Source organism: Drechmeria coniospora, chromosome 01 (genome assembly GCF_001625195.1).
Source record: "Drechmeria coniospora strain ARSEF 6962 chromosome 01, whole genome shotgun sequence".
Taxonomy (NCBI): Eukaryota; Fungi; Ascomycota; class Sordariomycetes; order Hypocreales; family Ophiocordycipitaceae; genus Drechmeria; species Drechmeria coniospora.
Window position 1 is genome coordinate 10,568,784 of NC_054389.1, and position 27,935 is coordinate 10,596,718.

Sequence of the window (27,935 nt, forward strand, 5' to 3'; positions counted from 1 at the left end):
GCGCCATGGCCCGTGTGCTGTGGGCATCTCCCACCCGAATCCAGTACCACCACTCTCACATTCTCGGGCTCTTCTTCCTAGCCTCCCTGTCCGGTGACGGCAGCAGAAAGCCATCCTTGTCATACAGGCCTAGACTTTCCACGCTGTCCCGGTGCTCTCCATTTCTCTTGTCTGCTGCGGCAAGCTCCTTTACGGGCCCAAGCTTGGACCTTGCGCCCCAGGAAGGGTTTGCGGAGGCCACAGCAGATGTGGCCGACAGCTCAAGGTGAGTAGACTTGCTGCCGATGACACCTTCCTTCAGGCCAGGCAACATCTCGGACCGCGAGTATCGGATGCCAATCCCCTCGTTCTCCTTTCCACTCTCCTGGTCTCCGCGGTCGTTATCCTTGCCGCCATGAGAATGCAGGAGGTGGGTCGTGTTGGAGTATTTGACGCCCTTCTCCACAGGGTTTGAACCCTTCTGGCCACCCTTGCCCTTTTTCGGGGGGCTGTTCCGACCGATGTTAAGATAATGGCGGCTGCTAATGGAGGCGAGACGGGCGTTGGACGAAGAAGGGGCCGTGGTGAAGCCGCCACTGGTGATGGTGGGGAGCGTTGGCGAGTCCGTCATGTCGCTCACGGTCGAAGCGACCGACGCCATGCTGAAGGAGCTCACCACACTGTTCATTCGCCGCAGCTCTGATATCGTCATGCTCAGCGTCGGGGTCTTCTCCATCCGCGCCGCCGAACGCCTCTTTGGTGACCCTTGGGACCGTACGCCCGGTCCGTCGACATTCGAGTAGAATGAGCTCGAGTCCGAGACCCTTCTCTCCACACCACTGCTCCCGCACTTCTCGTGGAGCATCTGCGACAGCGGTGTCGGGCCGGTGGTCCCGTCCGGCGCCGTGAGACTGCCCAAGGTGGGAGGACACGGCAGCGCGCGCCGAGGCAGTGACTCGGACAGCAGCATGGACTGTATATCCAGTTCGTTATAGGACGACGAAGCGGCGTCCGACATGCAGCTAGTATGATTGGCCGACACGGGGCTCGCCGTCTGTGACCTGCTGCGGCTGATGTCATCGTCGTCGTCGTCGTCGTCGTCATCGTCATCATCGTCTTTGTCGTTGTCGTTGTCGTTCAGCACGCAGGCCGGCTCAGGTGTCTCACACTGCGGGACCTCGTTCCCATCCGCATCCGTGACGACCGACTCGGACGTGAAGCTCGACATGGAGAGAATGGAAGGAATGACGAGCCCTTCCTGCGCCGTCTCGACATCCTTGGGACGAGTCTCGACGGAAGGCTGGCTCCGCGGTGCATGCAGCAGCACCAAGGACCTGCGCACGGCGTCTACTCGGGCGAACTCGTTTGCGTTGCCTGCCTGCGAGTTGCAGGATATCGGCCGAAGTGGCTGCGGCACGTCCGGCATCTCGTCGCGCTTGAGCATCGTGCTCGGATTCACAGTCTTGTTGCGCCTGAGCGGCCGCGGTCCGGCGATTTGTGCCCGCACCTGAAGGCTGGGGGACCGCCGCGGGCTGGCATCCTCATTCGTTTCTTCGACAAATGGATCATTTCCCGTCATCGTGGGCTGATTCATTATCTCCTCTGCCTCGTCGCCGACACTGTAGAGGGTGGAGAGGGAACTGGATGCGTCGCTATCCCTCGACCGTCGCCTCTCGGGACTTCGCCTCGGGCTCCTCTGAGGCTCGACGCCGTTTCCGCTCAGACGATGGAGGCTTTGCTCTCCCTCCATATTGAGCTGCTGCATCTCTTCCGCGAGGAGACTGGTCATCAAGCTGCTGACGGAGCCGGAAGATACTTCCCCTGAGACCGGTGGCATCTTGTTGGGAGATGACGTCGTCGAGCCGGCGACTCTCGCCCTCCCGCGCGACGTCGATGACCTGCCACTCCTCGACGCTTTCAGGGGCGATCCTCCCTTGGTTGGGGACTGTCCTGGCGTCGTCTTGGTCGGGGACTGGCTTTGGCCATCGCGAAGCCGCTGCTCGGTTGAACGCAGGATGATTCTCAGGTCCGTGTCCGTCATCGACTGCCGGATGTGCGTCTGGGCGGGCACTCGAATCCTGCCCCTCGGCACATCGTCGTTCTGTCGCAGTGGGAGATGGAACTGCTGATGCTGGTACGCCCGCGGCTGGGCCCATTGTTGATGCTGTTGATGTTGCGGATGCTGCTGAAGGGGGAACTGAGGGACCGCCTGGCTCAGGTTGAGGTCTCGCTGTCCCCTCTTCTGCACCTCAATCTCCTGGAGCGGCCTGCGGGCCTCCTCCAGTTGCTGGACCTTTTGGTGCTGAAGCTCCTTCTGGGACTGCTGAAGCGGCGGTTGGTACTGTCGATGCTGCTGCTCCGACACCTGCATCTCAACATCCGGTCCGGCCCTGCTCACGGCCAGCATGGAGCTCGGCTGGGCCGGCGTGCCCCAAAACCACCTGTGCCAGCTCGAACCGCTCTCGCTCTTCTTTAGCGGTTCCGTCCGCGAGGCCCGGCCTTCGCCAGCCTTGGCGTCGGCCGGCGTCGAGCGATCAGCGTCCGGCCAGGGCCCGGGCGGCGGCTTGCGAGCGTCTCCCTTGCCGCGGAAGAAACCTGCGCTGTTGGACATGGAGAGAGGCGGCAGAATGGGCGGCATCGTCAACGAGAGTCGGCTCGACCATGCGCTGGGAAGGCCGCTCGATGAGTCCAGAAGTCGTCGCTTCGTCAGCCTCCTTGGCAGTCCCTCGCTCGAGTCGTGCGGCGACACGCCGTAAACGGTTGTGTTGGAAGGGCCCCATCGTCGCTTGATCCACCACGAGAGAAGCATGCCGAAGGCGAGGAAGACGAGCACGCCGCCGCCGATGGCGATGACGAGCAGCCATCCCAAGCTGATTCCCTCACCCTCATCCCTCGGCAGCACGAGGTTCGGGGGGGGCTGCGTCCCGCCGCGGCTGCCCATAGTGCTCCTGGTCGTCCTGTCGTCCGTCCTGTCGTCGTCTTTTCGTCGTCTTTTCGTCGTCTTGCCTTGGTATTGTCGTCGTCTTCTTCTTCGGCTTCCTCGTCGTCCTCGTCCTCGTCGGGTTACGACATGTATGCCTCCTTTCTCCTTTGGTCGTGCTGAACAATGTCTGGAAGGTTAGCGGGCCGAAGGCGAGAGGTAGGGGGTGCATGTAAAGGCACGAGCGACTACTCGAAGGGGTACCATGCCTTTTGTTTACGCTGCTATGCGGATGCCCACCGCTCATTTCGATCTCCATTGCAGCGGCCCAGTTGCAACATGATGAGGAATGCGTCGTCCAGCGTGACCCATTCCAGCCATCGGCTCACCACCACATCGCCGCCAAAGGCGGAAGGCATGCCTCCTAGGATCAATGGTGAGATTCATGAGAACAACCATAATTATAAGGCACAATACCTTGCATTGCATTGCCAGAATTAATACAATAAATCTGTCCGCGGCAACATGTCCTGGGATCAACATTAATGCTGGTCCGTCACGATCTTCTTCAGTGCTCGCTGATGTGCACTACTTGAAGAAAAGTCCCTAGGAAACCTAGGGCGCCACCCCAGCCACTGACAGACGTTGAGGCGCCGGCCACATGTTCTGTGCTAAATACGCACGCAGTTTGTACATTTTACATGTACTACTGTATTCTTCAGTATACCGTACTCCGTACACATGGCACGGATACTCCATGTAACGACCTACTATTACTGATTGGCATTTACATGTGCACACCTCACATGTAATATAACGTTGAGAATAAGAATATTATTGTTAACAGACTAAATTATATGTACTTCGTATCAAAAACAAGGTCGCATCTTGCTCTATGAAAGTAATTGAAGACGCCAAATGTACTACCAATCATACCACTCGAATGTCATATCACGTCTGGAACCAGCCCAGAGAGCCAGACTCGGTTCCAAAAAAAAGCGAACAAAAGGGGGGGAGGCGGCAAGGAAAGGATGGGAAAGCAGCAGACAGAATTGTTTATACAGTTTTCGAGTTTGTCTCAACGACGAAACCGCTTTCCGTGCTTGTGGGCGTGCAGATGGCCATCGCGCCGCCGTCGTCGGTGAGCAGCAGGGCTGGGTGTAACGGTTGTCGTCACGTCTTGAGTGATGGTGACGGACGACTCCACCCAAAGAATCTTGTTGACAACACTGCCATTAGTGACATACTGAGTGCTTAGGATTTCCTTGCCATCGGCCGGCTTCTCTTTTGGTGGCGGCGTGGGTTTGGGTGCTGGAGGGGCTTCCTGTTCTTCCGCTGGCTCCTCGTCCGCCGGCTCCTCGTCCGCTGACTCCTCGTCCGCTGGCTTTTCTTCCTTTTTCTTATCTTCCTCCTTCTTCTCTTCCTCTTGCTTCTTTATCACCTCGTCTGGTGATAACCAGGACAGCTGCTTGAAGATTTGGCCGCCTAGACGCGCTAGAGCATCCGAGAACATATTTGCAGATGGCTCTACGGCTAATTCAGGTGAAGCGGGAGATTTTTTTGCAGGGTCTGGATGGCCTGCTGGAGCCTGGCCTGGAGCTTGACCTGCTGGAGCCTGACCTGCTGGAGCCTGACCTGGAGCTTGACCTGCTGGAGCCTGGCCTGGAGCCTGGCCTGGAGCTTGACCTGCTGGAGCTTGATCTGCTGGAGCCTGATCTGGAGCTTGACCTGCTGGAGCCTGACCTGGAGCTTGACCTGCTGGAGCCTGACCTGGAGCTTGACCTGCTGGAGCCTGACCTGGAGCTTGACCTGCTGGAGCCTGACCTGGAGCTTGACCTGCTGGAGCCTGACCTGGAGCTTGACCTGCTGGAGCCTGACCTGGAGCTTGACCTGCTGGAGCTTGACCTGCTGCTGGAGTCTGGCCTGCTGGAGCTGGAGTAGCTGCCGCCGGCGAAGCTGCGTTGGCGTCCTTCTGTTGTCCTATGTTGGCCACGGGTCCCGGGCTCTTGCCCGTCATGCCTCCCGGAAGCTTATTCATGGGGCCCTTGACATTTTCGTCGGCCAGCGATTGAGGGAGAGGCGCCTTCATCTTGCAGCTCGTGGCCGTGCCCTGGTCGACGACGTTGAACACTTTGCAATCCTCAATTCTTCCGGACGGGTTGGTGCACGTATCGATGGCCTTCTGGAGGAATCCAGGGTCCCAGCCGGTGAGGAAGTCTCCGTGATAGCCAAAACCTGCAAGCAAGCGGTTAGTAAAGTGGACGCATGTATCAAGCCAAGGAAGAATATGTTGGCTGGTTGGCAAGCAGCGGGAAGGCACGACGAGGTGAGGCGAGGCGAGACCTACCGGTGGTGTCGGTGTTGGAAAAGACGAACTTGCCATTCCTGTTCTTGAATGCATAGGTATTCCAGATCACCTCAAACAAAAGACTCGGCAGACGGACGGGAAATCCCGGAGGGCACGTGCCATCGATCACCAGGTCAGGGAAGGCGACGTGGTCCTTGTGGTTGGGGCTGTCGAGCGCGTTTCCTCCCTTCCAGCAGGAGGGGAACATGAGCTCGAGACGGATGCCGTTCATGCAGTTGGCGTCAAGGTACGACTTGTCAGGCAGGAAGTGGCGGAAGAGAGTTGCCTCTGGGGTCCCGGCGTAATTGAGACAGTTGAAGCCAACAGCACGTTGGGACAGGGCGTCCTGGGTGGTTTGGCCTAACGCCTGCCATTGCGACTTGCCAGGGTCTGGTTTGGAAGGATCGCCGACGGTGTAGTTGCGCCGCATGTTGTCACCGGAGATCATTTGGAACCCCGACGGGAAGGCAGTAATGTTTTGGCCGTTGAGGAGATAGTAGCTGGACAAGAGGTTTCTCGTTAGCCTTTTCCATGCCGCAAAAGATAGGTCAGGACAGATAGGCAAGCCGGTAAAGACGTACGCAAGCATGCCTCCAACCTGCTCAACGAGCTCGAACTGGCCAGTAGCGGCATCCTGGAAGTAGAGCGCAGGGTGCCAGTACGACGATTTGTCCTGGGTGACGCGACACGATGTGCAATCACCAGCGACCAGGTCCGCCGTGCTCGACGTCGCGGAGAAGCCTACATCCATCACGTTAGCTTGATTCCGAGAGACAACCCTGTCGTTGTGGTTGGATGCAATGCAAGCCCGACGGAGAATCGAAGAGAGACTTACCAGAGGATCCATGAATGGTGTGAACGTGCCCCGAAACGTCGTTCGGATTCACGATGGGGTCGATCCGCGCAAGGCCAACACGGCCAGGACATTCCATCCGCCAGAAGGCGTTGACGCCCGCCACGAGGCCCGCGGCCAGGGCGAGAGCGTGCTTGGTCATCCTGGTAGAGATGTATCCAAGTTCGCAAGAGCGGCACCAGGCGCTGGGGGTTCAAAGGTTGAAGGAGACAGTTCAAGGAGCGGACGACGCAACCGGGCAGTCTGGGGGCGGGGTTTGTGTCAGTATCTGTAGACTCGATGGGTTCGCCGAAAGATGCGGCAGAGGACGAGGGTAGCGAAGGGAGGGGGATGCCGTTGAGCGCTATGGCGAGCGGACAAGAGGTCGAGGGGAAGAAGTAGCAGGCGCTTTGGGGATACGTGATGGGCAGCGAAAGGATGACGGCAGAGCGGAGGAAGGAGGTGAGAAGTGAAGGGGAGGAGGTGCTGGTCGGAAAGTGCAGGAGCAGGCGGCGATGAATCACGAGGCAGCAGGTTCGGGCCACGACGGCGAACAAGCCTCTCATGATGGCCAGCTTTCGAGGCCATGACGGATGGATGGAGAGTTCGGACGAGCACTTGCTCCTCACTCTGCCGGACTCATCCGGAACCCACTTGCATCAAGGAAAGGAGAACAGGACGGTGAGTGGAGGAGTTCCCAGGCCGAAGCCGCCGGGAACAGAGGGTTTTCGTTCCACTTACCAGTCGGAACCTGATGCTGTCGATCAAGATGAATGGAGTTGGCGTTGAAGTTGGCGTAGAAACGTCAGGCCCAAGGTAAGTAGTTGAAGATGGCCTGGTCCCTCGGAGTGGTGAAGCAATTCACAGGACAAAGAGTCCGTTCGAGGAACGTGCAGAACTTTGCAGGTTGCGAAAAGTCGTCCTCCTGGTCGGTTCTCTGCAGCGGCGAGGCGAAGTGTCGAGACCCTTTCCCAACCCCGCGACGGATCCGAGACAGTGAATTCCAGTCGTGACCGCACGATACGTCAGGCACTTCCACGCACAACCTTGCAATGCGACCGCGTCTCGACGCGTTAATTGAACGGTCCGGGAATTTGGCCAAGAAGTCGGTGCGATGGCGCGGGCCGAAACAGGCGTTCCGATGATTCGATGGGGGTACGTTGTCGGGTATCAAGTCGCAAGAATCCAATCTAGTATTGTACGGTCGTCGTGTTTCCGGGCGAGAATTGCGACGACTCTCGGTCGACAAGGAACGACTAGGAAGGGCGAACGGTAGGGGTAGACGACGGTAGATGATGAAGAATATGGAGATGGCGGGCGACGGGAGGTGCGAACAATAAAGAATGCGACGAAGAAGAGGTGACGAAACGGGATAGGGAATAGAAAGGTGAAGTGCCGCGAAGGAATCGGAGTGATGGAGAGGGAAAGGAACGCACGACGAGACTGTCGAAGAGGAAAAGGGAGTGACTCAGTCGAAGCAAGCGGGTAGGCAACGACAGAGGCCAGAGGACGCTGGGATGGAATTAGACCATGTTCACTATGATCCAAGATCCGGAGGAGGGAAAAGGGGGGGGGGGGGGGGTATGCGAGATGGGCTGTGCAAGGCTCCAGTCGCTCAGCTCTTGGGTAGGTCGGTAACGAAAAGACGACAACGGGATGGCCGTCTCGGACCAGGCTTGCGGCGCTCCTCAGCGGGAGCCATTTCCTATCCGGGGAATTACGAGGGTTCCAAGGGTCAAGTGACGTGGGCCTACGATCATCTACAGCGGACGTCTAGTTGGACGTTCAACATAGGTACACCCACGGCGAGGCGAGAGGAGGAGGATCCGTGGTGCCAAGTCCTTGGTACATGATCGACCAGGCAGCTTAGTGCGTAAAGCGGCACGGATACGAGATGCAACGATGTATCGGGGACCTCTAGGAGGAGTCATGGATGAGCAGGTCGTGGGATCGGGAGGATGAGGACGTGGACGAGGAGGCTGTAGCACATATGCCCAGGGGGTGCCGGGGTGTCGACAGCAAGCACCTGATTGGACGACCGTTGGAGCCTTGTGTCTCGGGGCCATCGGTGGCGCCCTTTTGGCGCATTGGGGGTGCGTGCGTGACAAGATGGAGTGCAAGCAGGTACAGCCCGGTACATGTACGTACTTGCTCTGGACGAACAAACACCTATTTGCACACAGTACGGGTATTATAATAGGGGCACGTGTACTCTGCACTCTGTACTTTGTACGGAGCAGTCGGTATGTACTACTGTACTCCGTACTTGTACCAGTCAGTACAAGTCTGCACTTGCGGTCAACGTCGGCAGATGGTGCGAGAGCAAGTCCGCACTAGTACGGTAATAGTCAGTTTCGTACTGGTACATGTGCCATGCATGTACAAATAACATGTACGGAGCAACCACTGGTGGTTACAGCACATGTACTTGTACTTGCCACTACTCGTAGGTACTGTATAGTACCGCAAGTCCATGTTCACTTACGAGCATTTTTCGCATTTGGTTTGAGGCGTTTGTGCATGAATACTACTAGTAGTGGTTTAGGACGCACTTCAACACATGCACATGCAGACGGCACTTGAGAAGGCGGTAATATTGAATTCCCCGTGCCCCTGCTCGTGCCTGCCCATACTCGCATGCTCTCACATTTATCAAGAAGCCAGGTTGGCGGTATTAGATATTTGATGGTTGGCAGTGTGTATGAATGTGCGCACTGCACGGGATATTGCATTTGCATTTTTTATCGCGCGTCTTGAAAATTGCGTCTTTTCCCGTCCATGTGCGCACGGGATAGATAACGGTACGAGCGTCCCGACTCGTTCCGATCGATGCTGAGGGTACGATACCTACTGGGCATACCATGTACAAGTAAGTTCTAGGTACCTCCAACTTGGGTATTATAGCTCACTGCCCTGCATGGTAGCACACACATGCGTGCGAACAAACTACGAGTGCTCCGTCCTAGCCGTTGCTCATCGGCAGTATGTCCCGGCAGTGGCAGCAGGGAGCGCAAGGGCAGCACGTTTGATGTCAGAGTGGCACCCCAAACCAGTCCTCATCCAGCCAGTGTTGCGCATTATGTTGCTGGCGCCTCTCGACGAACTTCTCTAGCGCCCCCACACCTCCACCCCACGGGCCCCTCCCTCCCTTTCCCTTCCAAGTCCACTGTTAGCCCCCTTTTCCAATCCGGCGGGTGGAAGAGGTGGAACATGATGGATCTGGGTTAGCTTCTACTCTAATCCCAATATACCAGTCCATCATCGATATGTGCACCTCCCAAGGCGATGCATGACGCCCTTGCGCATGTTGCCAAGGGCTGGGCAACGATTGTATTTTTTGACTTTTTTTTATTTTCATTTCTCACCTTGAAGTTCCGGCCTGGTCCAGCGATAGGCAGGCACGCTGCGCACATTGAAACATTCAGGCCGGCACCCATGTACGGAGTACACACCATTGCTTTTACTGCTCGAACATGTAAAGGATTCCACCGCATGACACGCAGGCCATCGATGACTTCTGAGTGCTGCTGTACCACGGCACCAGCACCGCCCCCGACTGGCATGGCAAGCCCCGTCGTGTTGGATGGCATACACCAGCCCTGAAACATTATATCCTATCGGGTCAGCTGACGACCAACACTGCAGTACGGAGTAGGTATATTGCAGTTGTATACTTGAAACCCGTTTCACGGCGCCTGCTCAGCTCCCTAGCTACTATGCGCCGAATGATCGAGATAACTAGGCTGCAGTACTGTTTTTTTCGCCCAGTTGAGTAAAACCACCTGATGTCATCCGTACAGTACTCCGTACACTTGGGCGATTCCAAGGATACCCTTACTTGTATTACGGAGTACGTAGTAATAGTGGTACTTACTCAAGTACGTAAGTGTGCTTACTCCGTACTACATGTCCTAGTTACACATGTATTACTTGGGAGTACTTACACGCACTAAGTGCTCCGTACGGAGTATTACTGAAATTATATTGTACGCACTTGTACTAGCGAGAAATCACCTCACCAACGCCCACCACATGTACTAGCACTCACGCCCAGTACCACTAGTCCGTGGCGTCGATCCCGCCACCCCCAGCCTCCCACACTCTGCAAATGAGGGCAAGAATTGCAAGTGCACACGTGTGCTTGTACACCTGCTTACTTGTCCCCTTGCTCGCTTCCTACTAGTAGGCTACTCAGTAGACGTGAGGTGGGTGCTCTGCACGGGAGTACAGCACTTGTGGGCTGCCGTTCGAACCAGAACGGAGTCTCCCGTAGGAGCCGCTAATAATTCGTAGCACGAGCATGCGGCGAGTCGCCTTTCGCCATTCCAGATTTCCGGTACGATGTCATTTCACCTACTCACAACCTCCTTTCTTCGATAATACGGCTGCCATCGCCTCGCTTCATACGGAGTATAGGATCCTATCCACGCCGTTGTATTTTATTTTTGTGGTTTAATGTCTTTCCCCGTTTTCGTGTCTGCATTGGACTGGCTACCGACGCCTGCGTTGGCTCCATCGTCACCCCGAGTCTTCATCACCGCCAACTCGAAGGGGGGCGAGGGCCAACAGCTGCTGGTGCGATCAAATCAAATCAAAAATCAGCCCAAACAGTCGCATGTGAGCCATGCAGCGACGGTTGTTGCAACACGAGTGGCGGCACGAACATGTTGTGTGTCCATGAACGCAAGGATCCTATCGTGCAATAACACTGTCTCGAAGCCCTGTTAGCATCGCCTCGTCATCTTTGTCGCCAATTGCCATTCCTCGTGACCGAGGCATCACGGCAATATCTGCGCAACGGTACGAGGAATATGAGGTAAACCCGTTGGGCGAACCAGGTCCCTCTTGGTTGGCCGTCTCCGCATGGCTTGCACAAGCGTATGGCGGGAGTGCGGCTCGACGGCTCCTGAAGATTGATGAGATCGCTGCGGTGCGTACTCTGTACTGGGCGCAGTATTGCCGTACGTGTACGGAGTAAGTAATTAATACTGTAATTGTGAGTACTTGGGTGTATTTGTGCATATAACACAACCAGTTGTACTGGAGGAGTAAGTAAGCAGTATTTCGACCTGCCGTCAGGTACTCCGTACTGTACTGAAGACTTACTTGTACAAGTAGGTGTACATGTAAGTAGTAGGTACTAGTTGTAGATGCACAAGTACATACGGAGTACTGTACATACCAGTATAGAGTATGTACGGAGTACTGTAAGTAATGTTATCCTCCATACGGAGTACTCGTGTGCAAGTACAGCACCGTGTACTCCGTACAAGCACTCCGTACTCCGTGAATATAATTACAGAGTATGGAGTACCGAGTACCGAGTAACAATACAGCAAGTGCTTAAGTACTTACAGTAGTTGTATTGCCGGTACGAGCGGAGCTCGGTCTGCGGAGAAGGTACGTGCAGTACTGCACAGTACAGAGTATGACTGTACTCGTACCTATTCCGTACTGTAAGTGCATACATGGAATACAAGGTATTTATAAATAAGGGTGCTGCAGGAAATAATAGTCATCAATCGAAATACACCTAGTTATTGCGAACAAATTACTAGGTAGACTTTGACGTACTGTAAAATGGCATTATTGTACTACAGGGACGGAGTATAACTATTACTAGGTACCCCTACAAGTATTTTGCAGATACTGTACGGAGTACGGAGTACGTATCGCGCCGAACCAAGGGCCAAGGCACGAGCAGGACCGACTGCTCAACGAATCGTGCCATTGCTGAGCTGAGGAATATACCGCAAAGAATATGCAACGAATGCCTCGATGTCAGTGCTATTCCATCTCTGTAGTCGTGCTCTTTCACGTCGATGGCGCAATTCTTGAACTTTCCGACCCAGGCGTGCTATGCCTCGAGATAGTCATGAAACACTCCGTGCCTTATTGTCCTCTGCTCCGCTAGTCTCTTGCCGACCACATGAACGTTCGAATGCCATGACACCATCCAAAAACAGCATCTGGGTCTGGCAGCAAGATTGCGAGTGTAAGTATATAGGCCCTACGGACAAGGAAATGAAGCATGGTAAATGGAATAGGATTCATTCCTCGTACTCGTTTCCGTCCAGCAGTACATGGCTCACTACTGGTCGCGGAACTAATACAGGGTAGCAGCTGCTTTTGCACCAGCCAGCTGTTTGCGTGCGGTCATGTGACCTTGAAACCGCCTTCGCCACAGTAGCAGCCACAAGCAACAAGTCAAGTCAGCCTCATGCGTACTGTTGGCTTTGCCGTCCTGTGGTAGTATGTACTTACTGTAACAAGTACACCTACCTACGAGCACTTGTACGGAGACATGTGCTCGTAGGTACTGATACATGCATGTATACATGTTTGGAGTACAAGTAGCAGGAGTCGAGACTCCAAGCTCGGGATTGGCTCGTCCATTGATCGTAACGTATCCATCCGTATCCCGTATTACTTAATACTTGTTGTACAATATGTGCCTTTATCCGGTACAGGTACCAGTATTACTACAGTGCTGTGCAGTGAAGGACCAAGCCAGTGCAGGCCAAGGCACTGGAGTTCGCATACTTCGTTAGTATCCCACCTGCAGTAATAACCTGCTGCCAACACAATACTTACGTGCTGCCTTCTTACCTACGAAATACTACCACCACCTACCCCACGAACCACCCGACGACGCTCACGGCACGCAATGACTTGATCACACTCAGCGAATGATTGACGGCTCTGGTCGACGACACTCCTTCAACCATGGACGATCTCTCGGCCATCGATTGGTCCAAACCCTCAGGCTCGGCCTTGGGCTCGGGCCTTGAGCCCAAATCCAGCGCGAACCCGTCGTATCCGCCGCTGCGTCCAACGCCATCCCCCCTGGCCTCTGGTCGCAATACGCCATTGCCTGCACAAGGCTCGGCTGGCTCGCCGTCGAGGCCACCGCCTCCAAAGTCGGACCAGGACAGCTTCAGCCATTTGTTGAGCTTCGTGCCCGCAAAGACGCCGCAGAGCCTGACGCTCGCCGAACGGCAAGCCCAGCTCGAGGCCGACAAGAGGAAAAAGGCGGAGGAGCAGAGGAAACAGGCGGAGGCCCAGTTTGGGAGCGGGCAGCAGTTGGATGCCTTGGGCTCGCGCCCCTTCACGCCGAGTCCGAGCTTCCAGTCGACCGTGGTCCCCAACGGAGCCAAGAAGGCGGATGACGACCTGCTTGCAAACTTCCAAAAAGGCACCAAGGTCGACAAGCCGACCCTCCACCCGCCGCCCGAATCTTCCAAGACGTCGACGCCGGGGAGCGACGCACGAAGCTCGACCCATCCCAAGGCCTGGGGTTCGGCGACGGGGTCCAGCGGCAACAGCTTCGCCGCCGAGGATGACGATCCTTTCGGCCTAAACGAGCTCAAACCCGGCAGTGCCCCGCCCGTGCCGGCACCGCCGAACGCGGCCGAAGATGATGACTTCCTGGGCGATCTTGCGAGACCGGTAGACGAGGTTCGAAAGAAGCAGCAGCAGGCGGCACTGCCCGACCCCGGACCGGCCACCAAGAACGCAGGCCCCGGCTCGTCCGAAAATGCGAGACGGGGAAGCAAACCGGGAGCGGACAAGGAGACGGATAGAGCCATCGCGGAGCTCCTCGACTACGGCTTCACCCTCGAGCAGGCGAGGCAAGGCCTGGCCAGGAGCGGCGGCGGACTCAACGTCGAGGCCGCCGCCAACTGGCTCTTGGACGACGCACACCGAAAGTCGAAAGCAAAGTCACAGGCCGGAGCCTCATCCCACACTCGGGGCCGCAGCTCAAGCCTGCTCGAGCAAGGGGCCGCCGCCGACTTTACCAAGTCCGCCGCTGCGGTGGGGAGCAGCCTGTTCAAGACGGCCAACTCGCTGTGGAAGACGGGCCAGAAGAAGATGCAACGGGCCGTCGCCGACTTTCATCACGAAGGAGGGGACCCAAGCGAGCCCAAGTGGATGCGCGACGCTCGTGCGCATGAGTCGAGGCAGATGAGCTCGCAAGCCACCGACGAGGCCCTCGTCCTCGAGGCGGCCGCCAGATCAAGGCCGAGCCGCCCCAACAACCGGCCCTTGCTAGCCCCGTCGTCGGGCAGCCAGGCCCGGAGCAGGTCGGCACCGCGCTGGCAGCAGCACTCCACGTCCCCTGTCACGGCCGGGGCGAGATCCAGACTCGACAGGCTCGGATCGGACGACGACAGCTTCGCCCCGCACGTCAGCGCAAGCAGGAGGAAGAAGGCGGCTCCTCCGTCCGAGCCCGAGGCGAGCAGACGGGAGTCGGTGCCCGATCTGATCTTCACGTCGGAGGCCCCCAAAGCGCACGAGCCGGTTGCCCATCGTCCGGCACGCGCACAACCACAGCCGCTCGCACGCCAGAATGGACAGCCGCAAACTACACTAGCCGCCGCCGCAAGTCGCACGAGGCCGCCACCGGCGCGCCAAGTGCCGGCAGTCGACCCTTCCGCCCTGCAGAGTTCTGCGAAGCATCGACTGATGGGGACGGCGCATTTCAAGCGTGGCGACTACGCCATGGCCCATTCGTCTTACACATCCTCGATGTCGTCTATCCCTCCTGCCCACCCCTTGATGATCGTCCTGCTCACCAACCGAGCGCTGACGGCGTTGAAAACGGGGGAGCCGAAGCAGGCCGTGTCCGATGCCGACGACGCCCTCAAGATCATCGGGCCCGGGAAAGGGCAAGGGGAAGGCGTGAGCGTGCAGGGAAACGACGGCGAGGAAGAGAAGAAGGACATGAAGGAGCTCTACGGCAAGGCGCTGAGCCGCAAAGCCGAAGCTCTGGAGCAGATGGAGAAGTGGGCCGAAGCCGGTGCCGTCTGGCAGCAATGCGTCGAGGCTGGCGCGGGCGGATCGACGGCGGTCAAGGGTCGACAGCGATGCCAGGATGCGCTCGCGCCAAAGCCGGCCAAGGCCGCGCCGAAGCCGACGGCGAAGCCCAGGCCGAAGCCCTCTGCTGCGGCGTCCCAGAAGAGCTCCGAGGCTGTCACGCGGCTCCGCGAGGCGAATGAGGCGGCGGCGAAGGACGACGACGAGAGGTTTGCCCTCACCGACAAGATCGACGCCCGAGTGGCTGCCTGGCGGGACGGAAAGAGGGACAACCTTCGAGCCCTGCTGGGCAGCCTCGACAAGGTGCTTTGGGAGAACAGCGGGTGGAAGAGCGTTGGGCTGCACGAGCTCGTCATGGCGAACAAGGTCAAGATTTCGTACATGAAGGCCATTGCCAAAACGCACCCAGACAAGGTACGATGATCTTTGACCACGACGGACGCTGACGGATGCATGCGTTCTCTGCTGACCGCCGCCAGCTTCCACAAGACGCGAGCACCGAAGTCCGGCTCATTGCCGGCGTCGTCTTCAGCACCCTCAACGAGAGCTGGGACAAGTTCAAGGCCGAGAACGGGCTTTGAGATGCCGAGAACGGGCACGAGGTTTAGGAGGTAGACAAGAAGCATGAAAGCGCCGTGTGAATATATGCATGTCTAGGGATGATGAAATGACGTACTCTGTACAGTTGACTGAACAAACACCATGAATGAAGAAGCCCAACCCCCACTATGTCACACCACCACCGCCGGTACGATAGCCAAAGCCCAAAGCCCAAAGCCCAATGCCGACACGCCACGCAACTCCTTTCGCATTTCACACGCCCGCGCACGCATCGCCCGGTCACGTCACGACACAGTGGCGCCGGCTCCCTACAATCCGAGCAGGCGTCGAACGCCGTCGCGGACTCTGCTTTCATACTCGGCTCTCCGCTCGCGCCACATCTTGGCAGCCTCGACGTTGGCGGGGCTCTCGTCGTTCGGCTCGGCGAGCATGCTCATGACGGAGATGAGTATCTTCTCAACGGACTGGATCGGCGACCAGCGTTCGGACGCGTGCTCGTAGTGGTTGGGGTCATCGCCAGGAGGGTGGAGGATGGAGATGCAGACGAGACCGCTGGGGTAGACTAGAAGAGGCCTGGGCGTCAGCGTGCGGAAATGGATTTGCACGCTCGACGGCGAGAAGCATACGAGGGGGAGAGGGAGCGAGGCAAGGACGGTTTACCGTTTGGGTGCCACACATCGGCGAGAAACTTCATCGACGGCGGCGCGAGAGGGTAGTCCTTTGGGAAGCGGAGCTCCGCGGGGAAGACGCCGCCCTCGAAGGGAGTACCCTCAGGGCCTTGGATGAGGCACTCCCAGTGCAGCAGGTCGTCCTCGGAGACGGGGCCGGCCGTGATGCCTTCCGGGGGGTTGTTGGTCAGGCCGCGGTATTCCTGGAGGAGGCGTCTGTGCGCCGTCGACTGCGCCATGGCAGGCAGGCAGCCAGAGAGGCAGGGGCGGATGGGCTAACGAAAGGTTGGCTTCGTTTGCGTGTGGTTTGCGAGGCAGGGGAAGAAGGCCCGACGACGATGCCGACGACGATGCCGACGACGATGATGCCGAGTAGTGGGCGGTAGTTGGAGGTGACGGGCCGATGGCGGATGGCGGGGGTTGCGCAGCTGGTAAATGGGAGTGGCCCAACCACGTTGTTGGGTGATGTGGGGGACCTGTTGCCAGCTGGTTACCTGGACTTGTCACTGTATTACTGTTACCCTGCACACTAATATTAAGTACTAATATGTGCATCACTTATCCCTACTGTAGTGTATATTTAACATATACTTACGCTGAAGGCACCTGGCAGCCCAACCATCAACCCGCGCCTACGATGTATCCATGCATACATTGCACGTCATCTTCGTCCACTTGCATGTCAGGGATACTACTAATAATGACCATTCGATCACTTGATGAAGTTTGGCGCCCCTCCTACGTGCGTTTGAAGTGCACAAGAGCGCTTTGTGGTGAAGCGGGGAGGGCTCAAGTACCATGGTATCTTGATAACCTAAACTAATTGCTCAGGATTCCAACCAAGCCAGTAACGGTTCATCCGAGACATGGTTGGCTGTCCACATCCGGTGTGGTCTAGTGGCTATGATATTGCGCTTTCAAGGTTTATCACCTGTAAGCACCGCAAGGATCGGGGTTCGATTCCCCGCATCGGAGATCATTTTTTTCTTTTTGCCCTCAGTAAGTACTCCGTAGACGACATCAATCATCCATGAAATCAACCAATCAATGAACTCGACTGACTAACTAACTGTCAAACTGATGACGTCTTGCCATGCATGTTCTTTCACTTCAACAAATTTCCTCCCATCATTGTCGCTGGTGTGAGGCATTCCTGCTTCTGGCCAGCTTCTTTGTTTTATTGCTATGATGTTTTATGGTTTTCTGTTTGGCTCATGATCGCATACGGTGTACTTAGATTAATACCCATTCACGCAATGCATTCATTCCCTTTGTATGTAGCTTCTACATGAATCAAGACGCCAGTGATTATCCGTCCCCGCTACAACCCTCCCTTGGCCTTGAGGTCGTCGTGCACCTTTTTTTGCTTGTCCCACAACTTCTTCAACGACTTCATCTGGCTCTTCGGCACCTCGCTTCCGTCCTTCATCTTCGTTGGCAGACCCTGCTCGTCCCAGGCACCGTAGCGCTCGTCCTTCTTGAACAGCTCTTCTGGCGGGATCTTGGCCTTTTCCTTGGCCTCCTGCTCGACCTTCTCCCGAGCCAGTCTCATCTCTTCCTTCTTCCTTGCCTTCTCCGCCTCCCGCGCCGCCTTCTCCTCGCGGGCCGCGATGAGCTCTGCCGCGGGGATGAACTTGATCAGGGACGGCTGGTTGTCCGGCCGGTCGTCGAGGTACACGCCGAGATTGGTGAGATCGTGGTCGCGGATCCGGTCGGTGATGACCAGAATCTCCTTTTTGACCTGTGGCGATTGCGCACCAACGACCCGGCGAAGCTCGTCGCGAATCTGGGACACGGCGCGTAGGTAAGGCAGCGCGAGCTTTTCCATGTCGCGCGAGCCGCTGGAGGCGACCGACGCAAACTCCTTGGCAGGGTCCCGGCCGAGGAGGGTGGGGATGGCGTCACCGGGCAGCGACAGTTTCGTCACGTCGGCCTTGACACGGTCAAACACGGCCGCGTACGGACCGATCGCCGTCTTCGGGTCTACGTTGGCCGAAATGGCTGACGCCCATCCTAGACCGTCGTAAGGGGCGTTGGCGTTGGCGTCCAGTCCAAATATGCCAACCATCTTGGTGATCCACCTGGCGATGGCTTCCACTTCAGCGAGGTCCGTGTCTTTATTATCCTTGAGGTATGCGTTGGTCGAGTTTACGAGCTTCAGGATGACGAGCATGGCCCTCGGTGTGTCGAAAGAGTTGAGCAGCGCCCCCTCCACCTCCTTCTTCGCTTGCTCAAGATCGGCGAGGAGGCCGGTGGCCAACTTGCCTTCGCCGATGGACAAAGACTTGACGCCGTCGGTGACGGCCTCCGCCTCGGCAAGCCATGATTTCGTATTGGTGAAAAAGTTCTGCAGGAGACGGGTTAGCCACCAGCAGTTGTCGCGCTTGGCGGCAGGGAACCTACGCTAATCGTGCTCTCCCAGTTGTCCGACTGCGCTCGCATGTCGGGGGAGATCTCAACTCCGTCGTTCCACTTGCCCATCAAGAAGACGATTCGCATGCTTCTGGCCGTGTAGTTGGCCGAGAGGGCGTCTTGGATCGTCTGAAAGTTCTTGAGGGACTTGGACATTTTGGAGCCCGAAATGGACAGGTGACCCATGTGCAGAAAGTAGTTGACCCAGGTGTGCTCGCCCTTGCCGTGCTCGCAGAAGTAGGCCTCGCTCTGCGCCAGCTCGTTGTCGTGGTGGGGGAAGGCGAGGTCGATGCCGCCCGAGTGAATGTCCATCCGCGAGCCCAAAATGTCCGAGGCCATGACGGAGCACTCGATGTGCCATCCAGGTCGTCCCTCGCCCCACGGACTGGACCAAAATGGCTCGCCGGCCTTGGACTTTTTCCACAGCGCAAAGTCGCCGGCGCCACGCTTGCCACCCAAGTTCTTGGAGAGCGAGCCTTCGCCCTCCTCCTGGAGGGACTTGTCGTTCTTGCTGTCCGGCCGCAGCCGAGCGTACGTGTTTCCGGCCTTTTCGAACGCCGTAATGTCAAAGTAGACGGAGCCCTCAGCCTCGTACGCGAAGCCCTTCTCCACGACTCGCTCGACGAACCGAACAATCTGAGGGACGTACTCGGTCACTCTCGTGATCACGTCGGGGCGCATCACGTTGAGGTTATCCATGTCCTCGGTGAAGAGTGCCTCCATGCTCTTGGTGAGATCCGTGAAGATGGTCTGGTCTCGGGTGTCGATCGTCTCCTTGTATAGGGAGTCGAGGTAGGGTAGAAGAATCTCGTCGGCGCCGGGGAATATGGCACCCTCCTGCAGACCGTTGGCTGCGGCATCCATGTTGCCGATGTGCATCTTGACCTTGGCCTCTGCATCGCCAGGTTTGCCCTCGCCGCAGAGGGCATGCCCGGACAGAACCTTGCCATAGGCAGCGTCTCGTCGCGCAGCGTAGTTGGTCTCGTCCAGATCGGCCCCATCCCCCGACAGCAGCGGCAGACTGCTCGCGGCATATGCCTTGAAGGCAGCCAGAGCCAATTTTCTCAGATCATCGTTGGAATATGTCTTGTTCTTCTCGAGCTCGAGTAGCCGTTGCCGTCTCGCCTTGATGATGATCTGAACCAATCCTTGTTAGCGCCGAGAAAATGCTGTGACGCGACGGGACGGGGCCGCGATGGCTACCTTGTCGTCGACATCGGTCATGTTCATGACGAACTTGACGCTGAAGCCAAAATAATGCATTAAAATGCGCCGAATAATATCGGTCGAGACATAGTTGCGTGCGTGGCCCAGGTGACTCTTGTCGTAGACGGTCGGCCCGCAGACGTACCACGAGACCTTGCCGGGCTCGATGGGGACGAAAGGGACGGGAGCGCCCGGCTTGAGGGAGTTGTGAATTTTCAACGACTCCATGGCGACGACGGCGAGGGAGGGGTATTTTCTGTAAGAACTGGCGGCACGGGCGTTGGTGGTGACGGAAATCGAGAACCTGGATCGAGACAGACGACGCAGCAAGTTCATTCAGAGGAGCTGCCGAGGAGGGATTGTGGGGAGTGAAGGGCAACAAAAAACGAGAGCATCACCAGCAGACCAATTTAAGGGCTGCGGTTGAGTCAACGTTCGGCGAGGGTGCGGTGTCGCCGATTGGGCACAACAGAGTTGAGTCACCTGCGTAGAGGCAAGCCAAACAGTCGGGGGTCAAGAATCAGGAGTCAACTGGAAGTTGCTCTCGTTGAGGGGCTCCTATCTTGCACGGAGTAATACTGACACCTGAACACCGGGCCCCACCCCGCAAGTCTGTCTGCTTGCTGCCAGCAATTGCCTACTGGTATTATTACTACCTAGTAATACGGAGTATACCTACTCGGAAGTACACACAGTGGCCGTTATCCAGCCACCGTGACCTATTAAATGGCCACCAAAAAATGGATCATCTGTGGCTTGACAAAGTGGAGTGCCGATACCGCTTATTCTGACGCGAGTTCATCGCTCCTGCCTGCACCACAGCGTACATCTATCATATCGATAACATAGCAAAGGATGAGAGTGACGAGGCACACAGAGGGTTGGAAAACCCAGGCAGCTGAACTGCCGTCATCTGCTTGTTGGCAGCCTTGGTCTCTCTTTTGAACCCAGAAGGGTTGGAGCCCGAAGCGGTCTGCGTGTTCAAGACGAAGACATCAAGACAGATGCCAACTAGCCATCGACAATATCATCGCCGGAATCATTTCTGAGTCATCCGACTAGCACCTCGGAGGACGGCGCACATCTCTTCTTTTTCCTGGCGCTCTTGGTCCTCTCCTGCTGACACTCGGCATAGCATCACACCGCCGCCCAGCGACTCTCCCCCCTCATTTCCCAAACCAGTCTGGCCACGATCTGCAAGCCCATGTGTTCTGCACTGCCCACCGTGGTGGACGTAGACGCAATTCGGGTGACGCCAGTGCTGTTGCTTTTACCGTGAATGCCATGCAGCTATCCCTACAATGTCGCTGTCAAGAAATACGTAGGATATTCGAATCTATGGCAGTCTTCTTGCCGTCTTGATCCAGAATGCCTGACCGACAAATTGGTGCTGATAAGGGCAGGCGCGTTACGTTCACAGCTACGTAATTAAGCGTCATCATAGTACATGCATGATGTACATACTGCTTGAACATTGCTGCCCAGAGCTAGTAACGAGAAGCCTTCTCCAAAGCAGGGAAGCAGCTCTGGTGTTGCCGACCAAGAAGGAAGCACAGTGCCTACTTGCTCCTGCTACGTGTGAAAATATGGCGACGCCAAGGAACGGCCAGTCGTACGTGCCTGCCATATGGCAGGATATTCTTGATCAAGGGGGTTGGAGGGCGGGCAGGAGGGTGGGCGAGGGGGGATTCGTGATGCAAATATACCTAACTACGCCTCAGGGACAAGCCGAACATCCAGTTGGCACTTGCCGTGAAGAGGCGGGAATACGTGAAGAACGCTGCAGGACCGCCTTGCCTATTTTACCATGTTTTCCCCTGCCTTCCTGCCTTGGAAATCACCAGCTCTCAACCACGTCGCTTCCAAACTGGGCACAGATTTGAAAGCGAGGGACCATCCCAGCTCTTGAAGAATCTGTGGTTCCCCGAGTCTTCAGTCTTGCAACCTTGCTCCCACTCTGTTCCTGATGCGAACAATAATAGTTTCATTTCTACTTATTGTTGCGGAGGACACTGGACTTTACCGATGCAGGAGTTATCTTTACGTCTACTTGTTTACGCACTCCTCATTTCGACCATTCATCAACGAAGCTTGCCAGCAACGCCCAAGCCACCACAGCTGGCCACGGGCCGTCTACTGTCCATTCTACCGACCGACTGCTCCACGATCCGTCGTCGTTTTTGCATAATTTTTGAGTCTTTCGCGCTCTGCGCTGTTCCATTTACTCGCCGACGTCTGCGTGACAGTGTTGAACAGATGTGGCAACATCGAGGTACTCCCAATGCTGTCTGCAGCAGGTATACCTCCACCCTCTTGCTCTTTGCCGATCTGTTTACCTTGTCGCTGACGGTTCTCACTTAGCTGCTCAATCTGCCGCAATACCTACCACACACTCTCGCCTCCCCTCTGTCCAACCCGCCAGATGTGCCAACATCCAACAATTGCCAAAATGAATGGCTTCACAACATGCCGCTATTGCGGTTGAGGCTGCCAGTCAAGCCCGTGACGCAGCCTTGACAGACCACGATATGCGTTGCCCACGATGTACAGCATGGTGATTCAGAATATTCACCTCTTTGCCTGAAGTCTGAGACGGCCAGGAGCGTACGCACTTGCTTCTATCATGGCCAATTTCGAGCTTCATTCAAAGATCTTGGCGTTTTTGGGGCTGCAACGTCTCCTAATTTCTCAGTTCCCCTGAGGAAACCGCGTGCGGCCCTCGCCAGCCAGAGCACCTCCCTTTCGCTGCTCAAAGCTACCGGGGGGCAGTGCCGACACAGGGGACCAAAGGTGGGCAAGCCGGAAGTTCTCCTCGGTTGAGAAGTCCCAAATGATCAAATCCAATCCCGAGTTTCGTTTACCTTTGTTGGTCATACCTCCGGGACTGATACTATTCAATTCAGCTCGCACCGTTCATACCGTCATTCTGGCAACGCGGCGCTGCTAACGACGACAACGACAACGGCTCATTCGGCCGACCCTTGATATTCTTGGGGTCGAGAGGGCCATTTGGCTCACTCTAGGGAGGCGTTGGCTTTCTCACCCACTGGTGACAGGATTTGAACCGCTGCCACCACCGCCTCTGATGCTGCTGCCAGTGGCCCTACCATCCCACTCACCGTCTTGTCCATACCCCTCTTGCCCGCCGAGCCGTTGCCGCCCCATATCATGCTGCTGCCGCCCGCCATCCGAATAGGAACCGCTGGTCCGATCCCGACCCCACTCTCGGCATATTAAGAAATGGCGGTACGAAACCGACAGGCTTCAGGGACGGCCCTTCTGGCGAACAACTTTGTTGCGCTGCCGCTATTGCCGGGCCGTCACTGCCGGTCTATACTGCGCATATCGCTATATGGCGCCTGCATTGGAATTTTTCATTTCCCCGTCATATCAAGCATCCCCTCACCATCCGTCTCCAAGATCCGCTGTCCGTCTCCAGGATCCGCCGTCCGACGTCAAGATCCACTGTCTATCATCAAGATCTACTGTCCGTTTTCAAGATCCACCGTCCGTCTCTAAGATCCGCCGTCCGTCTCTAAGATCCGTCGTCCGTCTTTAAGATCCACCGTCCGTCTCTAAGATCCACCGTCCATCTCTAAGATCCGCCGTCCGTCGCTAAGATCCGCCGTCTGTCTCTAAGATCCGTCGTCCGACTTCAAGATCCACTGTCTGTCGTCAAGATCTACTGTCCGTCTTCAACACTTGCTGTCTGTCTCCGAAATCTATCTTGACGTCCCCATTTATCTGGGTAGTCCAAGAAAAACGATTACGGCCAGCCAAAACATAAAAACTTTATCCGGTCAGTCCTACTCCTACAATGCTAGTGTGTGTCCCTGTGTGTGTTTGTGTGCAATTCTTCTATCTTTGAAAAAACCTTTTTCCAATCTTTACAATTGTGGTATGCCATTTTACCTTCAATCTTCTTTTACCAAAACGGCAAAGAGAGCTTCCTCAATTCCAAACGACCAGGTATGTTCACCAACTGTATATCTAGCACGCTGCCAGGTTTGCATTCAAACTAACTTGTGAAGCTGACAAGATCTCCATCTGGGAAACCAGGTCAACCAGTTTGGATATGCTGGGAATGGTCACCGCCAGTGGCATTTGTTCTGGCCCTTCCGGTTGGGCGGCAAGTGGTGGTGTCTATCAACCTTTCAGCAATAGCATCGTTCTCAGGTGGTTTGAGGGGTGCGCAAGAGGAAAACCGGGTGAATTGATCCTAAAGGTTTCACCAATGGAATGGTTGGTTTGAGGAATCAAGTTGGAGGTTCAACATAAAGTTGGAGGTTTAATAGAGTGGTTGGTTTGGTTGAGGTGCTCCCCGATACCGCCAAGGGCCCTCGAGATGCTATTCGCCAAGGCCCTTGATGAAATCTCGCGACGCGTGCTGTAGGTGTAACAACTTCTGCTTTGCCATCGCAGAAGCCTCGACCCTACCGTCCAATAGACAGGCTGGTTTCCCATCCACTGTGACCATTTAAGATCATTGCAGTAGTGGGCTTCGGATAATTCATTCGTGCCTCTTAGGATTTCTGTTTAGTGTACATCAATTCCGGAACCTCACGGGCCTAAAGACGCTGTTTTGAACGGTGGCTGATGGGCTGTTTGTGTCGGAAATTCTACATCACACACATTACGCAGCACCATGGAAAGCAAATACCAGCCACCGAAAACGAGCGCCCGCAGGGCGAGATGAATTAGGAAACAAAACTAAACTTCTACCTCGCTCTCTTTTCGTCCCGAAGGTTGACGGCCTCGGAGGACGTCCGGCTGCACCTCAGAGAGGGCAGTGACGGCGGCGACGGCGGGGGCAGTGACGGCGGGGGCAGCGGAGGGGGCAGCGGGAGGGGGGAAGAGGTTCAACGGAGGGATGGCGACGGGAGGGGGTATGGATGGGGCAGGGGGTCCAGAGGCCAGGACGGCGGCCTCAAGGTCGATGCCGTCGCCGGAGGCGTGGCCAGTGCCGGGCCGAGCGTGGATGCGGCGGAAGTGGCGGAACCAAAAACGGCACCCCCAGTGGGCGATAAAACCCACTACGCCAAAGATGGCGGCAATGCCGCCAAGCACCTCCCACACCGTCGGCATCGTCGTCGTCGTCGTCGTCGTCGTCGTCGTCGTAGTCGTCGTCCTTGAACAAAGTTAGTGTGTGTGTGTGTGTGTTAGTGGCTCGACCTTTCAAAATGAAAACCGCGCGTTGGGGAAGGCTTCGGGTTTTTATATCTACGCGGCGACCTGCGACTTCCTCGCCTAATGTTGACGCTCCTGACTATTTGGAACAGGAACGCCTTCTTTGAACTAAACAAGGAAGGACCGAGTGCTCCTTGACGTAGAGGCACGTGGATGAAAATTCAAGCCCCGGAGACTTGAGAAAATTTCGCGGCAAGTGCACGGAAATATCGTTTCAGGAAAGAACAAGGTAAGTGAAACCTTGGCTCCAGGCGAAGAAAGTGTTGGTCACTTGGATACAAGGCACCCAGCCCTAATCTCAATTTCACACATACATGATTCAAACATTGAATTCACATAGAATACGTCAAAACTAGGGCGTATAACCGGATTGCGAGAGGAGTGGAATCATCATGCCGAAGTGATTGCGTAGATCATCACAGGAACATGACTCCGTCTTCCTTGCAATGCTTGGCTGTTTCTGCTCTTTGTTTTGTTGTCGTCTCGCCTCCACGACCAAGTTCTGACTCTGCACGCTCGGCACAACGTGCTGCCATGGCCATGATGCACAGCTGTTGCTGATATCCAAACCGTTGTTGATCCAGTAAACCTCCGTCAAGTAGGGAGCTAGTCAGAAATTTCCATGCCGGACGGTCGAATCGGCCAAATTTCCTCCATCCATTCATTCCGGCTCTTGCACACAGCCCCATGGCGACTGAGAAACCCGACTGCTCCCGTGCCTCCAATCGGACGCTCACAACCGCCGCGCTGCTCGTCTAGGGCGAGGCTCCAGCCTTGTTTATCCTTGCACCAAAGGCCCCCCTCAAAGTGGACAGCTGCGTGTGTAGTGACCTTGCTTGATGAATGGGCTTAGCCGAGATTTTGTATACCGGTGGTAGTTTCTGCAGCTGTTGGACTTGCACCAGTAGACGGCATAACCGTCCCCGTCGGCCGTAAGACCATAAGATCGAGGATCAAGACTGTGGTACCATCCATGGTTCATAGGCCCAAGCGTGCCATCAGTGTATTCTATTTTAATCGTGTTAATGTGCCGGATTTGAACGCAGTTTGTGCTGTCGTTGCAGAGTCCGACATCGGTCCTGGCCACGGGACCTAGAATACGACCGTCCTTGTCTGGCGAGTCCTGCGTCACGGTGACGTAGCAGTGCTGAAGTGATTTGTATATCAAGCTGCGTCGGAAATGTTTCGGCTCATCCTCTGCCTGGCTTCTTAGCCGAAGGCCGAGTGCCGGATTGGCACGACAGCCTGACCGCTCCCGCCATTTGGTGGGAGGACGAGGCCAGCCGGTTTGCTCCCGACCTTCGTATTCAAGACAATCGCAGCGGGTTGGGTCAAACAACCGGGACCCGGGCATCTGTCCGGGACTGAGCTGGGGGCAGATATACTGTGCCCCTTGCTTGCGTAGCCTTCGGATGTGTTGGAAGAAATCTTCCGGCCGGAAGACCCCCTGTGGTGTCATCGGAATCCGAACTTCGGTCAACCAGATCAATGACAAATCCAAGTACACCGTCTTCCCCTCCTTTGTTTCCTCCTCACCCCGTCCTAAAATGATGGCCGGGTAGAAAGGCAGGCGAGTGCGAGGGGGGCCGAGCCCAAAAAAGCGACGATGCTTCCTACAGGCTTGCACATGACTGCTGCAAAGGCATCGCCCGATGACTTTGAGCGTGGACGTCGAGTGCCTCGCCCAGGCTGCCACGTACGACCATGGTACCGACCTATGCTCGCACAGTTGTACAAATCCTTCATGCCCAATGCAGATCCGGACGGCGGGTGGGTTTCGGCGCTGCGAGGCCGAGAAGAGACAGGCAGGGTGATCTGCTTGACAGCCGGAGCAGTGGAGGTAGATTTGAGTCGTTCTCCGGACCCTCTCTTGCCAGTCATTTGCGTTGCGGGCCAACAGGCAATCGCTGCAGTATTCATCTCGGGATAGCAAGGCTAGCAAGCCTTCTCGCTCCTCAGGTTGGGGTCGTTTCCAGCCTTTGGACAACCCGATGTCCTTGACGTGGCTATAGGCGCCCGGAGAAAGGCGAAGAAAGACGCGGCTGCAGCGACGAAGACATTCGAGAGTCACTCGGTCGACGAGCTGGAGGAGTCGGAGCAGAGCGCCGTCCGGGAGGCGACAGAGCGGACTCTTAGTGCGATTGTGGTACGCAGCCGCTATCAGCGGGTGCATTTTACCGCCGTATTCGACTCTGCTGTGCGACTCGAGCACGAAGCCTGATCTGATGACCGACGTGGTACCGTCATGGCTAGAATAAGGCGGCGGCTGCTCGCCGCACCGCTTCGGGCTCGTAGCGTCACGATGCGTGGACATGTTCGGAGGTGTATCTGCTACATTATGAGTGTTCTCCTCGCGCTGCGAAATTGCCTTTGCATGTGTCGACATACTCTGAAGCGTGTTTTCTGTGTTGCGTCTGAGTGTCCGAGTCGGCGACTTGCTCCTCCCACTGCAGTGGTGATTCTTTGACGGCAACGATGAGTATGTACATACCTTCCTCGCTGGTATTTATATAAGACGACAGCCAAAGAAACCCGAGACCACTGGTTTTGCTCAAGCCTGGAATAAATGATTGATGATTCATTAAGAAAGCAAAAATAGTTCCTCCATTGCCGGCTACTGAGCTAGTTCCCTTGTTGGCGTTAGGCCATTGCGAGGGTTGACGAAGGAAACACGACATCTTTAGTCGCGACTCCATCACCAGTCATTAGAGTCAGGGAATAGACGGATCTGGTGGAACTATAATAGTTTGGAGAAGCACATATTAGCGCAGACACATGTATTATTTGAGCAGGCGATTCTCCACCGGGCCGTGTGATCATCAAGCACGTGGGTAATACCGCGCCATCGCTGAGCGATGAGATTGGAGCAAGCACAACTCCGGATCGCCAGTCAGATGACGTCCAGGAAATGAACAAATGTGTATATATTTTTTAAAGTTCTCTTCTGCTCCATCCCAGTTTTCGATATTGCACTAGGAGTGTTCCTAGTGCTGACTGAAGGTTTGG

At 56.1% G+C, this 27,935-nt stretch overlaps 6 protein-coding genes and 1 non-coding gene across 7 annotated transcripts; 2 read left to right on the forward strand and 5 right to left on the reverse strand.

Annotated features, from left to right (window-relative positions):
- Positions 1 to 55: 55 nt before the first annotated feature.
- Positions 56 to 2,920, reverse strand: DCS_02808 (uncharacterized protein; the record flags this gene model as incomplete). Its single annotated transcript, XM_040800134.1, has 1 exon — positions 56 to 2,920. One exon carries the CDS (start codon positions 2,918 to 2,920, stop codon positions 56 to 58), a length of 2,865 nt encoding a protein of 954 aa, XP_040661017.1.
- Positions 2,921 to 3,977: 1,057 nt separating this feature from the next.
- DCS_02809 (uncharacterized protein) lies at positions 3,978 to 6,241 on the reverse strand (the record flags this gene model as incomplete). Its single annotated transcript, XM_040800135.1, has 4 exons — positions 3,978 to 5,134; positions 5,247 to 5,746; positions 5,828 to 5,987; positions 6,082 to 6,241. 4 exons carry the CDS (start codon positions 6,239 to 6,241, stop codon positions 3,978 to 3,980), a joined length of 1,977 nt encoding a protein of 658 aa, XP_040661018.1.
- Positions 6,242 to 12,804: 6,563 nt separating this feature from the next.
- On the forward strand, positions 12,805 to 15,476 carry DCS_02810 (uncharacterized protein; the record flags this gene model as incomplete). The annotated part of the gene is made up of 2 exons (XM_040800136.1): positions 12,805 to 15,309; positions 15,375 to 15,476. 2 exons carry the CDS (start codon positions 12,805 to 12,807, stop codon positions 15,474 to 15,476), a joined length of 2,607 nt encoding a protein of 868 aa, XP_040661019.1.
- A 288-nt stretch (positions 15,477 to 15,764) lies between these two features.
- On the reverse strand, positions 15,765 to 16,363 carry DCS_02811 (uncharacterized protein; the record flags this gene model as incomplete). Its single annotated transcript, XM_040800137.1, has 2 exons — positions 15,765 to 16,029; positions 16,083 to 16,363. The coding sequence occupies 2 exons, from the start codon at positions 16,361 to 16,363 to the stop codon at positions 15,765 to 15,767; spliced, it is 546 nt and encodes a 181-aa protein (XP_040661020.1).
- Positions 16,364 to 17,007: 644 nt separating this feature from the next.
- On the forward strand, positions 17,008 to 17,099 carry DCS_t21. The gene has a single exon. It is a non-coding gene; the product is annotated as a tRNA-Glu (tRNA).
- A 346-nt stretch (positions 17,100 to 17,445) lies between these two features.
- DCS_02812 (cysteinyl-tRNA synthetase) lies at positions 17,446 to 19,970 on the reverse strand (the record flags this gene model as incomplete). Its single annotated transcript, XM_040800138.1, has 3 exons — positions 17,446 to 18,471; positions 18,528 to 19,673; positions 19,740 to 19,970. The coding sequence occupies 3 exons, from the start codon at positions 19,968 to 19,970 to the stop codon at positions 17,446 to 17,448; spliced, it is 2,403 nt and encodes an 800-aa protein (XP_040661021.1).
- Positions 19,971 to 24,452: 4,482 nt separating this feature from the next.
- DCS_02813 (uncharacterized protein) lies at positions 24,453 to 27,243 on the reverse strand (the record flags this gene model as incomplete). Its single annotated transcript, XM_040800139.1, has 2 exons — positions 24,453 to 24,870; positions 25,799 to 27,243. 2 exons carry the CDS (start codon positions 27,241 to 27,243, stop codon positions 24,453 to 24,455), a joined length of 1,863 nt encoding a protein of 620 aa, XP_040661022.1.
- Between the last annotated feature and the right edge of the window lie 692 nt (positions 27,244 to 27,935).